Source organism: Stegostoma tigrinum, chromosome 6 (assembly GCF_030684315.1).
Source record: "Stegostoma tigrinum isolate sSteTig4 chromosome 6, sSteTig4.hap1, whole genome shotgun sequence".
Classification (NCBI taxonomy): Eukaryota; Metazoa; Chordata; class Chondrichthyes; order Orectolobiformes; family Stegostomatidae; genus Stegostoma; species Stegostoma tigrinum.
In genome coordinates, this window is record NC_081359.1 from 99789130 (window position 1) to 99805408 (window position 16279).

At 42.0% G+C, this 16279-nt stretch overlaps 1 protein-coding gene across 1 annotated transcript in view; it reads right to left on the reverse strand.

The window, feature by feature from the left end:
- The window catches only part of LOC125453085 (cytokine receptor common subunit gamma-like), a 36182-nt gene extending 20265 nt beyond the window's left edge, over positions 1-15917 (reverse strand). Inside the window, exons 1-3 of the mRNA XM_048532180.2 lie at positions 15820-15917; positions 8024-8141; positions 4401-4567 (exon numbers count right to left, since the gene is read on the reverse strand). Of these exons, the coding sequence (XP_048388137.1) occupies positions 4401-4567; positions 8024-8141; positions 15820-15895 (361 nt within the window). The 5' untranslated portion in view covers positions 15896-15917. The remainder of the gene's footprint in view (positions 1-4400; positions 4568-8023; positions 8142-15819) is intronic.
- Between the last annotated feature and the right edge of the window lie 362 nt (positions 15918-16279).

Consider the following 16279-nt stretch of genomic DNA (forward strand, 5'->3'; position numbering starts at 1 on the left):
TGGATGGAAAATATTCAATATAGTGCTCAGTTACAAGTGGTGTACCACAAGGATCTGTTCTGGGTCCTCTTCTATTTGTCATTTTTGTCGATGAATTGGGTGAAGGAATGGAAGGGTGGATTAGCAAGTTCACAGATGATATGAAGGTGGGTTGAGTTGTGGACAATGTGGAGGACTGTTCTAGGTTACAAAGGGACATTGATAGAATGCAGAGCTGGGCTGAGTAGTGGCAGATGGGGTTTAACTCTGAAAAGTGTGAGGTGATTCATTTTGGAAGGACAAACTAAAAAGCAGAATACAGGGTTAACGGAAAGATTCTTTGCAGTGTGGAGGAGCAGAGGGATCTTGGGGTTCATGTTCACAGTTCCCTGAAAGTTGCCACCCAGGTGGATAGAGTTGTTAAAAAGGCGTATGGTGTGTTAGCTTTCATTAATAGAGGGATTGAGTTCAAGAGCCGTGAAGTTATGCTCCCACTATTCAAAGCCCTGGTTTGGCCACATCTGGAATATTGTGTCCAATTCTGGTCACCTCATTACAGGAAAGATGTGGAAGCATTGGAAAAGGTGCAGAGGAGATTTACCAGGATTTTACCTGGAATGGAGGGATGGTCTTATTAGGAAAGGTTGAGAGACCTAGGGCTTTTCTCTTTAGAATGACGAAGGATGGAAGGTGACTTGATAGAAGTGTACAAAATGATCAGAGATATAGATAGAGTAGACAGCCAGAGACTTTTTTCCTGGGGTGTAGGTCGCTTTTACGAGGGAACATAGTTTTAAAGTGAGTGGAGGTAGATATCGGGGAGACTCCAGAGGTTGGTTCTTTACTCAGAGAGTGGTAAGGGCATGGAATGCATTGCTGGAGATGGTGGTGGAGTCAGCCTCGTTAGGGGCATTTAAACAGCTATTAGATAGGCACATAGATGATAGTATAAGGTAGCGGTGGAGGTTAGGTAGACCTTAGGTTTAGGGTAAAAGTTCAGCACAAAATCACGGCGGAAAGGCCTGTACTGTGCTGTACTGTCCTATGTTCAATGTACCCTGTATCCTGAGACCATGTCTTGTGGGCTCGGACTCTCCAACCAGGGAAAACACTTTCCTAGCATCTAATCTGTCCTGCCTTGCTAGAATTTTATGCATTTCTTAGAATCATAGAATCCCTACAGTGAGGAAACAGGCGCTTCTGCCCAACAAGTCCACACTGACCCCCAGAATCAAATACACTCTTACCCTTAAACTCTAATGAATAGAGGCCTATTCAAACCTGACCAGACAATCCAGCCATCCCTGTGCGCCAGTGCGCCTGCATTGAACTCTATTTCTTAGGCAGGGGGATAAAACCTGCATGCAACTATAATGTTGCAAATATGAGTTGATTAAAGTAAACCAGTATAGAATTGCAAAGGCAAATCATATATAACAAATTTGGGGAGCTTTCCATTTATCATGGGAGGCTGAGGAAATTCTGAGGAAGTGGCACTCGGCCCAAAACATTTACATCTGTTTTCTCTCCAAAGAAACTGCCAGACCTTTTCCAGCAGTTGAGATAACAAGGTGTAGGCCTGGATAGGCACAGCAGACTAAGCAGCATCAGAGGAGCAGGAAGGCTGAGGTTTCAGGCCTCAACCCTTCTTCAGAAATCCTGCCAAATTTCTGAAGAGGGGTCAAGGCCTGAAACATCAACTTTCCTGCTGTGTTCATCAGGCTCTACACCTTATTATCTCAGATTTTCCAGCATCTGCAGTTCATACTACCTTTTCCAGCAATTTCTGTTTTGATGTCAAATTCTTCTAATCTACGTATGTGATTTGGATGAGCTGATTGAAGGTATGGCTGCTAGATTTAATGATTACGCAAAAAAACGCAGAAAGGTAAGTTGTGAAGATGGCAGAAGGAGGCTACAAAACAATATCATGTGAAAGGTCCAGCAGATGAAGTATAATGTGTAAAAATGTGAAATTGGCAGGAAAAATGAAGAAAGAAGCATCTATCCAAACGCTGAAGCATTTCAGAGCGCTGAGATACAGGAAGATTTGAGAGTCTTTGTGCATAAATTGTAAAATGTTAACATGCAGTCAAGTAAGAAAGTAGGAAAGCTAATAGAATAATATGATAGTACAATAGAATAGTAATAGAATTTTTTTTTATTGTGAGAGAAGTTGAATACAAAAGTAATGAAGTCATACTTCAGTTGTACTGGGCATCAGTAAGTTCATTTTGGAGTATCAAATACAGTATAAATCTCTTTACTTAATGGGTAAATGAAAATACATTGGAAGCAGTTTGAAGAATATCTTAGGCAGGGGGATAAAGCTTGCATGCAACTATAATGTTGCAAATATGAGTTGATTAAAGTAAACCAGTATAGAATTACAAAGGCAAATCATATATAACAAGGGGAGATTTTGAAGCTTGTGAAGTCCACATCGATACCATTGGGCTGCAGGGTTCCCAAGCGGAATATGAGTTGCTGATCTTGCAACCTTCGGGTGGCATCATTGTGACACAGCAGGAGGCCCATGATGGACATGTCATCTGAGAAATGGGAGGGGGAGTTAAAATGTTTCGCAACTGGGAGGTGCAGTTGTTTATTGCGAACCAAGTGGAGGTGTTCTGCAAAGCGGTCCCCAAGCCTCCGCTTGGTTTCCCCAATTTAAAGGAAGCCACACCGGGTACAATGGATACAGTATATCACATTGGCAGATGTGCAGGTGAACATCTGCTGAATGTGGAAGGTCATCTTGGGGCCTGGGATGTCCATCATGGGCCTCCTGCAGTGCCACAATGATGCCACCCGAAGGTTGCAAGAACAGCAACTCATATTCCACTTGAGAACCCTGTAGCCCAATGGTATCAAAGTGGACTTCACAAGCTTCAAAATCTCCCCTCCTGCCACTGCATCCCAAAACCAGACCAGTTCTTCCCATCCCCCCACTGCATCACAAAACCAGTCCAGCCTGTCTCTGCCTCCCTAACCTGTTCTTCCTCTCACCTATCCCTTCCTCCCACCCCAAGCCGCACCCCCATCTCCTACCTACTAACCTCATCCCACCTCCTTCACCTGCCCATCTTCCCTGGGCTGACCTATCCCCTCCCTACCTCCCCACCTACACTCTCCTCTCCACCCATCTTCTTTTCTCTCCACCTTCGGTCCACCTCCCCCTCTCTCCCTATTTATTCCAGTTCCCTCTCTCCATCCCCCTCTCTGATGAAGGGTCTGGGCCTGAAACATCAGCTTTCGTGCTCCGTAGATGCTGCTTGGCCTGCTGTGTTCATCCAGCTTCATACTTTGTTATCTTAGATTGCTTTATGAGGAGAGTTTGGTCAGACTAGCCATGTATCTGCTGGCATTTGGATATTTAAGACATGGTTATTGAAACTTATAAGATCCTGAGGGTTCTTGACAGGATGCTTATTGAAAGAAAGTTTCCTTCTCGGGGAGAGGATGGAAGTAGAGGTTACTGTTTAAAAAGAAGGAATCATCGATTTAGGATAGAGGAGAGGAGATGTTTTTTCTCTCTCTCAGACCGGGTGAGATCATTGAAACTCTTTTCCTCAAAAGGCAGTGAAAGCAGAGACCTTGAATATTTTTAAGGCAGAGATAGGTAGATTCTTGATAAGCAAGGGGATGAAATCTTATTAGAGGAAGGTGAAAATGTGGAGTAATCAGTCCAGCCATGAGATTATTTATCAGTGAGTGGGATATGAGGGGTTGAATGGTCCAGTCCTGCACTTAACTCATACATTCATTTGAAATTAATGTGTCTCCAGATTTCTCACCACCTTTAAAACCTTCTGCAAAAAACATTGGCTTGCTTTCACTGTTTCTCAGAAACATGAATCGGAAACTTACTATTGTGTATAAAACCAAATCTGCTTAATCGTTACAAATCACTGGTCAACCTCATCAGGAGCATCAATTCTGGCCATCATATTTTATGAAGGGTAGTAAAAGGAGACCGTCACTAATTACCTTTAAATGCACAGTAACAGAAGGGAAAAGAATTTGTCTACCTGGCCTCTCGCAAACTATTGCACTCTCTTGTCAATTACAATATATATACTTTCCACACCAACAGGAGTGCCATTTTTTAAAATCTCTTCATTCACACAATACTGGGTCAGCCAACAGTTGGTCCCAATTCTGAACTGCCCTGGGGAAGATGGTGGTGAGCTGCTTTAATGAACTGCTGCAGACTGTGGAGTGCAGAGAGCCCAAAAGTGATGTCAGGAAGAGAGCTCCAGGATTTTGACCCAGCAACTGTGAATGAACAACGATTTTGTTCCAAGACAGAGTGGTCGTGTGGTTTGGAGGGTAACTTGCAGGTTATGGTGTGATAACTGGCCACAAGAGAGTTATGACTGCACATAGTAAATTCTGTTGCAATCACAAGTTGGTCATACCATGGTTTTGAAGTCGGAAGCTGTTCACTGCCAGCAATGTGAAATTGTTCAAAGTTGTTATATATAACCATAGCCACTTGTGTGCTTTCTTTCTCTTTCTCAATTCACAACTTTGGTTCTGTTTATTCAAGCTGCATAATTTTTTGTGGAAGTCAGACTTTGCAAACCTGTAAGAGAATTTATTTGTGCAGGTACTTTTAGTCACTACTTCATACATTTAACATTTACAATCATACATACCCTGAAAAGAACAAGCAATATTTGGCATTATACAGACAGGAAGTCAAGGGAGTGAAGAAAGTGTACAAAGTTTACCAGGTGTCAAGTATCCAGAAGAAGGAGAACACAATTTACCTGAAAGACTGAAGAAGCTGCAACTGTTCTCCCTACAGCAGTGAAAGTTGAGAAGATTTAATAAATGTTATTGACAATAAGATGGATTTTGAATATTTTTAAATTAGTTGTTTAGAGATACGAGTATTGCTGGTTGGGTCCATTTTCATTACCCGTCACTAATTGCCCTTGAGAAGATGGAGGTGAGCTACATTTTTGAACTGCTGCGGTCTTTGAGTTGTTACTACAGCCACAGTGCTGTGAAGAAGGGAGGCAGTTCTAGGATTTTTCACCCAGTGACGGAAGGGAACATACTTTCAAGTCAGGATATTGTATGGCTTAAATGGGAGCTTGTGTGTGTTGGTGTTCCCATGCATCTGCTGCTTTTCCAAGTGACAGAGGATGTGGTTTGGAAGTTGCTGCTGAAGGAGACATATCGAGTTGCTGCAGTGCATCTTATACACCAAGATACCTGTACCTCAGCTGTGCTTTCGGTAGTGGAGGTACTGCCTCTTGAAGCTGGTGGGTGCATTTCCAGTCAAGCGGCTGCTTGTTCTGGCTGGTGTCAAGCTTTTTAATTCCGAAGCCACCGGCACCAGGTTATTGTCTAACAGGTTTATTTGAAATCAGGAGCTTTGGGAGTGCTGCTCCTTCGTCACTGTGATGAAGAAGCAGCAGTCTGAAAGCTCATTATTTCAAATAAACCTGTTGGACTGTATCCTAAAGTCATGTGACTTTGGACTTTGTCCATCCCAATCCATATCAAAGCTTCTTGACTGTTAATGGAGCGGCACTCATCCAGGCAAGTGGGGAATGTTCCATTATACTCCTTACTTATGTCTTGTAGATGGTGAGCAGGTGTTGGGGAGGTAGAGGTGAGTTATTTTTGCCAAGTTTGAAGTCTTTGATCTGCTCTTGTCACCACAAGAATTTAAATGGCTAACCCAGTTTAGTTTCCGGTCAATGTTAACTCCCAGGATACTAGTCATAGAGTTACATTGATGTTCATGCCATTGAAGGCCAAAGGAAATTTGCTCTATTTTCTTTTTAGAAGTGGTCATTGTGTCGTCTTTTTGTTGCTGAGTCATCAAGGTCTACAGTACAGAAATGGGCCTTTTGGTCCATTGCAACTGCGCTGGTACAGAATAACAGTCAAACTCTTCTAATTTCTGAGGAAGGGCTATTGGACCCAAAATATTAACTCTGATTCTGCTCCACAGATGCTGCCAGACCTGCTGAGATTTTCCTGCAATTTCTGTTTTTGTAACAATTATTATCCAGTTTTCCAGCATTTGGTCCATAGCCTTGTCTGCCTTGGCATCACAAGCACACATCTAAATACTTCTTAAATTATATAAGGGTTTCTGCCTCTACATTTTACAAGTAGATGAATTCTAGACTCCTGCTGGTATTTTGGTGAAAACATTTTTCCTTACATCTTCTCAAAAACTCCATCCCCTTACCTTAAATCTATGCTCTTTGGTCATTTGTTCCTCCACTGAAGGGAAAAGTTTCTTTCTGTCTATCCTATCTATGCTCCTCATAATTTTATACACGTCAATCATATCTCCCTCCAGTATCCTCCGGTCCAACAAAAACAATGGCAGTCTATCTAATCTTTCTTCATAACTAACTGATGTCGATATTACCTGATACTTATCAGACAAAGCCTGGATATTTTCCAGCTCTTGCAGCATGTGAACATTAACTGCTTCAGTATCTGATGAGTGGTGAATTGTGCAACCATCAGTGAGTATCCTCACTTCTGACCTTATGATGGAGGGAAGATAAACAATGAAGCAGCTGAAGATGAGTTGGCCTATAATGCTACCCTGAGGGTATGCCTTCCTGTCATGACCATTGGAACTGTGATGACTTGCCTCCAATAAGTGAAACCATCTTGCTTTATGCTAGGCAAGACTCCAACGAGTGGAGAGTCATAAAGTCATAGAGCTGTACAGATTGTAAACAGGCCCTTCAGCCCAACACGCCCATGCAGACCAAATATTCTAAATTAATCCAGTCCCAATTGCTAGCATTTGACCGATATCCCTCCAAACCCTTCCTATTCATGTACCCATCCAGATGACTTTTAAATGTTGTAATTGTACCAACTTCTACCACTTCCTCTGGCAGCTCATTCCATAGATGCACTGCCAACTACATGTAAAAGTTCGCTCTTAAGTCCTTTTTGAGAGATTTCCCCCTTAATTCCCATTGACTTCAGTTGTGTTCAAGCTCCTTGATACCACATTCAATCAACTGCTGCCTTGTTGTTGAGGGCTGACACTCTTAGTTCACATCTGGAGTCGAAATCTTTTGTCTATGTTTGAAGCAAGGCTGTGATGAAATCAAGAAACGAATAATCCAAAACCAAATGGGAGAAACTGTTTTGCCTGGCAGGAGGATCATTAATCCTCACAATACACAGATTTACAATAATTGGCAACAAACCAGAGGGCAGGAGAGGGGTTTTCTTTTCTTACACCGAAGAACGTTGTAAATTGGATTACGCTTCCTGAAAGAAACGTCATTTTCAAAAGGGAAGTTTCAGCCCTGTTTAAAAGGAAAGAAGTTCCAATGTTGTGGGCAAAAGAGCCAGGGGAATGGAAAAAAAAACAGGTTTTCAGGGGCATCACAGGAAAAACTGGGCTAAATGGCCTCCTGCGTGGCAATCCCCTATACGTATATCTGTTCATGTGATGTCTTTTGCAGAAGTTTTGACAACTTGGGAAAACCTGCTGGCCTAAAACAAAAACACAAATTGCTATCAAAACATGTTGATCTAAATGCTTTTCGATTTCCCTCCAAGGATTCTGTGCTATTTTTTACTCTATTGTTGATTTTCTTGTGAAACAGTAATCCTACTTACAGGAATGGCTGGTGTGGCTTTTATTTATAGGCACTTTTAAAATGGAATTTATAGAACTTTGACACGATTGGGGTCAGCAGCTGATGTTGGCGACACTTTGGAATGGAATGAATCTGAATAAGGGGCCAAGCAATTTGTCTGGATTTCAACACTGCAAGGACACAGGGAGCAGGCGGAGCAAATTTTAAACAATGAGTGAACAAGAAGAGAAAATGAAAAGAACATGGACCGTGACAGAAAGTGTTAAATAAGGTCAATTTTTGTCACAACGACAAATTTAACATTAGAGAAGAATTGCCATTTGGACAATGTTTTTTTTCTGTTATATGCTCTCTAGGATTGCAACAGTGATACTAAGAGTGTAAGAAAGAAAGAAGTTTAACAAGTTTTAACACACTTAATCAAGGGTACTACTCACCCATAATAAAATGTGCTATTGACACCATGAGCAGGTCCTTCCTTCAATTTCCATGTGCAGCTTACGTACTCCATATTGTGATAAATACAATTCACCTGCTTATCAATCGTACCTTTTCCTACAAACATTTAAGGGGGGCATGAAGCCTTATTTGAAATATTACAGTGGTATATTACAGACAAAAACATAACAATTTCATAACAATTCTTAGTTTTATGATTCATTTAGAAATATTGGTTTAAAAACAAGTTTTCCTGGAATATCTCTTCCTGCTTAGCTACTCAACCAGTCTTCTGCTGGTGTGAAATGGTGTGAAAAGATAAACAAGTCTGATAGTTTGAGCTGAAAATCCCTATAATATCACAATCTTTACGAAATTGGAGGGTTTAGATAGGAAGGGCTATGTGTGAAATGAGGTATGACCTGCAAGGGCCAAAAGCAAAAGCACAGGGCAGATGAGCACTTGATAAACTGTTTGGAAGAACCACCTCAGATCTCTGAGATGTTGCCCCAGTTGTATTAAAAGCTGTTTGGCCCACTAATCTCACCCTCCTACTCTTTTGTCTACCACCTCCTTTGTAACTCATGTTCCTTTTAATCCCATGGCCCCTTACAGTTGTCATATCAACTCATGCTAATTCTTTCCCACAACCCTTCCCATAGCTCCACAATTGGCCTGTGCCTCCCCTGTCTTTCTATGCCTGGTCTCTGAGTATACATTATGTACAAAACCAATTAACCGCATAGTAACAATGATGTGTGTGGATATGCTCAGAAATGAAATATTCATTCACAAATTATCTTTAAGGAAACTGCTTCTCATACAATATTAAAATATCAACAACAGAAACTTAAAACGCTTCATAATTCTTGACTTTGTGCAAGTGAACATTGAGACACTGACAAAAGAGATCACAGGAAGAACCATGCATTATAATGATGTAATGCTATCAGACAAGCAAAGTTCTCTCAACAACTGACCCCAGCTGTTGAAACAGAGTACTGCTGACAAAATCCTTTTGAAAGTTTGAGCTGTCAGCTAAGCTATTCGATGAGATCATTCATTTCTACTGAAGGAGTTGATAGAACATCTGATTGAACCCTAATCCATGCCTTTGTTCCCTCTAGACTTGACATCACCAAATTCTATCTTCCATAACCGTGGGGTCAATGGTTGCTCAGTTCCTAACTCACACCAATCCCTATCCATCTATTGCCTATAAGCTCTCTGAACCTACCTGTTCTACTATTTCTAGCCTCTTCAGAAACCTTTTCTGACAATGGACAAGTTGTCAAGGTCTAAGACTTGTAACTCTCTCCCTTAACATCTCCACCTTCTTAACTCACATTTTTTTACATCGCACATGACCATATGACAAAAGTGGAGATGGTAGCATTGTGGTATTGTCACTGGCCAATTGCCTAAAGTCCCAGGCAAATGTCTTAAACACACATGCCCTGAATGCACAGATTCAAATTTTACTATGGCCAAATTTTTATTAAGACCCAGAGAACTGGAAAACTGTAAATGTAACACTCTTCTTCAAAAAGGGAGAGAGATGAGAAAAAAGTTATAGAAAAGCCACTTAGCCTACTATTTATCATTGCAAAAATATTAGAATCTTTTCTGAAGAATGTAATAGCAGGACATTTAGAAATACATGATATTATTGAGCAGAGTCAGCGTGGCTTCATGCCTAATAAATGTACTTAATTTTTTTTTGAGGAGAAAGTGCACAGGATAGATGAAGGAGATGTAATATATTTGGATTTTTAAAAGTTGTTTACTAAAGTACCGCTCATAAGGTTACTTAATAAGAAAAACAAAGCCCCATAGTGAGGAAGATAGTATATTAACATGGATAGAGAAATGGTTCACAAACAGAAGACAAAGAGTTGGGATAAGGGACCATTTTCAGGATAGTAGCCCTAACAAGTGGAGTGCCATAGGGACTGGTGTAGAGGCCACAATTATTTACAAACTATATTAATGACCTCGATGTGGGCAGTGAATGTATTATCACCCACGTTAGGAGTTAACATGAAGATAGCTAAGAAAACACACAGCCAGGATAACCCAAAGTGTCTACAGAAGGACAGAAGCAGGTTAAGAGAGTGGGAAAGTAAAGCTTAAGAGATGGAATCCAATGTGGAGAAACATGTACTTTGGCAAGAAGAACAGAGGTGCCGAATATTACCTAAATGGTGACTGGATGAAGCTGAAGCACAGAAGGTTTTGGGGGTCCTTGTGCAGGAACCTTAGAAAGCAAGCCTCCAATCTAGGAAAGGCAAATAGAGTTCTGAAGAAGGGGCACTCATCCTGACACACTTCCAGAGACGCTGCCAGACCTGTTGAGTTTTTCGACATGTCTGATTTTGTTTCTGCTTTCCAGCATTCACGGTTCTTCGGGAATTTTTTTACACCAAAAGTTGCCGACATTGTAACAGTTAACACTTTACAAAAGTGCCTATAAAACACTTTGTGATATTCTGAAACAACACAATCTATCAAACAATATCCAATTGCGTCCAATGCAAAGGTTGTTTCCACTAAAAAGAAACTTCATTGATTTTAGTCTCCAACCAGGGGAAAGATAAGCAAGAGACTGATAATTCAAACCTTGACGGGTGTTAGCATACAATGGAAATTTCTGAGCAATACAAAAGAATAATATGTAAAGAATGGTACCAGATTACCTGGAAAGTAATTCATTATCTCTAATATAATAAAATGTGATGCTGGATGAACACAGCAGGCCAAGCAGCATCTCAGGAGCACAAAAGCTAACGTTTTGGGCCTAGACCCTTCATCAGAGAGGGGGATGGGGAGAGGGAACTGGAATAAAATTTTATTCCAGTTCCCTCTCCCCATCCCCCTCTCTGATGAAGGGTCTAGGCCCAAAACGTCAGCTTTTGTGCTCCTGAGATGCTGCTTGGCCTGCTGTGTTCATCCAGCATCACATTTTATTATCTTGGAATTCTCCAGCATCTGCAGTTCCCATTATCTCTCATTATCTCTAATGTTCATTGGCCAGGTACATAATAAAACAAAACTGATTTGATTGTAAAACATTGTGAAAATAAAAAGAAAATAAACATTGAATCAATTAGCATTGTAAAGACTGATTAATGCATCAGCTGTTGGTGGCACACTGGCTCAGCGAATAACACTGCTGTCTCACGGCTGCAAAGACCCAGATTTGATTCTACCCTCGGGCAACTGTCTGTGCAGAGTTTGCACATCCTCCCCGTGTCTGTGTGGGTTTCCTCCAGGTGCTGTGGTTTCCTCCCACAGTCCAAAGATTGTGGAGGTTAGGTGGATTGGCCAGGCTAAATTAACCCCTAGTGGCCAGGGACGTGCAGGCTGGGTGGATTAACCATGGGAATGCAGGGATAGGGTCCGGATCTGGGTCTGAGTGGGAAGTCCATTGGAGGGTTGGTGCAGACTTGATGAGTCGAATCGCCTGCTTCCTCACTGCAGGGATTCTCTATGTGACCCTTTCACACCACAGAGCAGGATTGACAGAGAACCATGTTACAGTAGAATAAAGACAAAATATTGCTGAGGCTGAAAATCTGCAATAAAAAATTAGAAATTGTTGGAGAAACTCAGCACATCTGGCAGCATCTGCAGAAACGAACAAAGAACAAAGAAACCTACAGCACAGGAACAGGCCCTTCGGCCCTCCAAGCCTGCGCCAATCGAGATCCTCTGTCTAACCTGTCATCTGTTTTCTAACGGTCTGTGTCCATTTGCTCCCTGCCCATCCATGTACCTGTCCAAATATATCTTAAAAGACGCTAACGTGTCTGCGTCTACCACCTCCGCTGGCAACAGGTTCCAGGTACCCACCACCCTCTGTGTAAAGAACTTTCCACGCATATCTCCCTTAAACTTTCCTCCTCTCACTTTGAACTCATGACCCCTAGTAATTGAGCTCCCCACTCTGGGGAAAAAGCTTCTTGCTATCCACCCTGTCTATACCCTTCATGATTTTGTAGACCTCAATCAGGTTCCCCCCTCAATCTCTGTCTTTCTAATGAAAATAATCCTAATCTACTCAACCTCTCTTCAAAGCTAGCACCCTCCATACCAGGCAACATTCTGGTGAACCTCCTCTGCACCCTCTCCAAAGCATCCACATCCTTTTGGTAATGTGGCGACCAGAATTGTACACAGTACTCCAAATGTGGCCGAACCAAAGTCCTATACAACTGCAACATTACCTGCCAACTCTTGTACTCAATACCCCGCCCAATGAAGGAAAGCATCCCATATGCCTTCTTGTCCACCCTATTGACCTGTGTTGCCACTTTCAGGGAACAATGGACCTGAACACCCAGATCTCTCTGTTCATCCATATTCCCTAGGACTTTTCCATTTACTGTATAGTTTTCCCTTGAATTTGATCTTCCAAAATGCATCACCTTGCATTTGCTCGGATTGACCTCCATCTGCCATTTATCTGCCCAACTCTCCAGTCTATCTATATTCTGCTGTAATCTCTGACAGTCCCCTTCACTATCAGCTACTCCACCAATCTTAGTGTCATCAGCAAACTTGATCAGACCACCTACACCTTTCTCCAGATCATTTACATATATCACAAACAACAGTGGTCCCAGCACAGATCCCTATGGAACATCACTGGTGACAGGTCTCCAATTTGAGAGACTCCCTTCTACTACTACCCTCTGTCTCCTGTTGCCCAGCCAGTTTTTTATCCATCTAGCTAGCACACCCTGGACCCCATGTAACTTCACTTTCTCCATCAGCCTGCCATGGGGATCCTTATCAAACACCTTACTGAAGTCCATGTCTATGACATCTACAGCCTTTCCCTCATCAATCAACTTTGTCATGTCCTCAAAGAATTCTATTAAGTTGGTAAGACATGACCTTCCCTGTACAAAACCATGTTGCCTATCACTGATAAGCCCATTTTCTTCCAAATGGGAATAGATCCTATCCCTCAGTACCTTCTCCAGTAGATTCCCTACCACTGACATCAGGCTCACTGGTCGATAATTACCTGGATTATCCTTGCTGCCCTTTTTAAACAAGGGGACAACATTAGCAAGTCTCCAGTCCTCTGGGACCACACCCGTGTCTAAGGACATTGCAAAGATATCTGTTAGGGCCCTGGCTATATCCTCTCTCGCTTCCCTCATCAACCTGGGATAGATTCCATCTGGACCTGGGGACTTGTCCACTTAATGTCTTTTAGGATACCTAACACTTCCTCCTTCCTTATGTCAACTTGACCGAGAGTAAGCAAACATCTATCCCTAACCTCAACATCCGTCATGTCCCTCTCCTTGGTGAATACCGATGCAAAGTACTCGTTAAGAATGTCACCCATTTTCTCTGACTCAGCGCATAACTTTCCTTCTTTGTCTTTAAGTGGGCCAATCCTTTCTCTAGTTACCCTCTTGCTCTTTATATATGAATAAAAGGCTTTGGGATTTTCCTTAACCATGTTTGCCAGCAATATCTCATGTCCTCTCTTAGTCCTCTTAATCCCTTTTTTCAGATTCGCTCTACATTCCCGATATTCTTCCAAAGCTTCGACTGTCTTCAGTTGCCTAGACCTCATGTATGCTTCCTTTTTTCTCTTGGCTAGTTTCACAATTTCACCTGTCATCCATGGCTCCCTAATCTTGCCTTTTCTATTCCTCATTTTCACAGGAACATGTCTCTCTTGCATGCTAATCAACCTCTCCTTAAAAGCCTCCCACATATCAAATGTGGATTTACCTTCAAACAGTTTCTCCCAATCTACATTCCCCAGATCCTGCTGAATCTTGGTATAGTCGGCCTTCCCCCAGTTTAGTACTCTTCCTTTAAGACCACTCCTATCCTTGTCCATGAGTATTGTAAAACTTCCGGAATTGTGGTCGCTATTTCCAAAGTAGTCCCCTACTGCAATATCAACCACCTGGCCGGGTTCATTCCCCAGCACCAGGTCCAGTATGGCCCTTTCCCGAGTTGGACTACATACATGCTGCTCTAGAAAACCCTCCTGGACACACCTTACAAATCCTGCTCCGTCTTGACCCCTAACACTGAGTGAATCCCAGTCAATGTTGGGAAAATTAAAATCTCCCATCACCACCACCTTGTTTCTCCTACACCTTTCCACTATCTGTTTACATATTTGTGCCTCTATCTCATGCTCGCTGTTGGGAGGCCTGTAGTACAGACCCAGCATTGTTACTGCATCCTTCCTATTTCTGAGTTCTACCCATATTGCCTCACTGCTTGAGTCCTCCATGGGGCCCTCCTTCAGTGCGGCTGTGATATCGTCTTTGACCATTACTGCAACTCCTCCACCCCTTTTACCTCCCTCTCTATGCCGCCTGATGCATCGATATCCTGGGGCTGCTAGTTGCCAGTCATGCCCTTCCCTCAACCAAGTCTCAGTAATAGCAATAACATCATACCTCCAGGTACCGATCCAAGCCCTAAGCTCATCTGCCTTGTCTACCACACTTCTCGCATTAAAACAAATGCACCTCAGACCACCTGTCCCTTTGTGTTCATCATCTGCTCCCCGACTACTATTCCTTTAGTCACACTGACTCCTGAGTTAACATTTTGAATCCAGTATGATTCTTCTTCAGAATTCCATTTCTAAGTAAGGGCCATGCCAACACCCAGTTAAAAGAGTTAGTTTTTGAGCCAAAGTTTAATGATATATCTGGACCATGTTGAAAATAGAAAAAATACATACCAGTAACATACTATTTTTATTCCACTTGCTGACTCTAACGTAACATAACACATAAGTATTACCAAATATACAATTTTAAAAGTTTTTTTCATGGGTTGAGGACATCACCGGCTAGGCCAGCATTTGTTGCCCATCCTTAATTACTCAGAGGGCTATAAAGAAATGACAATATGGCTGTGGGGCTGGAGTCACACGTAAGCCAGACCAGAAAAGGATGACAGATGTTCTTCTCTAGAGGATATTGGTGAATGAGGAGGGTTTCTATGACAATTGGCAATGATCACATGGCCACCATGAAACGACTCTACATTGCATATTTGTTTTGCATTAGATTCAGATTTCACTGACTACTGGGATTCAAGCCCTTGTACCCAGAACATTTTCCTGGGCAAGATAACAAAGTGTGGAGCTGGATGAACACAGCAGGCCAAGCAGCATCTCAGGAGCACAAAAGCTGACGTTTCGGGCCTAGACCCTTCATCCTCTCTGATGAAGGGTCTAGGCCCGAAACGTCAGCTTTTGTGCTCCTGAGATGCTGCTTGGCCTGCTGTGCTCATCCAGCTCCACAGTTTGTTATTTTGGATTCTCCAGCATCCGCAGTTCCCATTATCTCTGATACATTTTCCTGGGCATTCTGGATTGTCAACTGAGTGTTATTACGACTGCAAAAGCACCTCCCAGCTACAACAAATAAACATTGGCATGTTACATTTCCTACCTATTCACATTCCATGGTTAATTTGTGAAAGAACAATGTGTTCAACTTTCTCATGACTGACTAATCCAAACTGAACAAGTCATTTTCTACGTTGTCTGCTCAATGTTTTGGAATCAAAGATTCTGGCCACTTTCTCCCCATTTGAATGGTAAAATGAGCATGATGATAATGCGAGAGCCATAGACAAGCATCACTTGATTCTGGACTTTTTACCAATAAACATGACATATCTTCAAAGCAAGGTCAAATAAAAAACACTGATTCCAGCTTCAAATGTCAAATTGCCTTACCTTGTTCTGAATTGTCTTACCTTCATCTCATAGTAAAAGTCATTCAATTCTTACCTTTCTTGGAGGACTGAGCATCCATCTGCGGCAAACTTATGAGGAAGGTCACACAAAGAGGAAACATCAAAGTCATTTTCGAGCAATGAAGTGATTTTCGAGTCTAGTACTATATAGACTGCTACTACACTTCTTTACTTAATTCATTGATCTGCTGGTGGTTTGCCATGGAGTTGTGACTTATTCATCACATCCTTAAGTTATAACTGACTTTGTCATGTTTCCTGAACTCATTTCCTGCTTTAGTAACTAATTACTTTAACTGTGGTTTCTGTTGTATGAAAGCTTGTATTTACACCACCCAGTGCAACACGTTTGATGAGCTCCAAATTAAGATATGTAATATAGAAAGTAACCATTTGTGACATGTTCATCAGTTTTTTTAAATTAATGTGAACAGTGTTGGAATGAACACCTTTCAGCATTACCTAATCACAACACCGTGGATGCCGGAAATCTG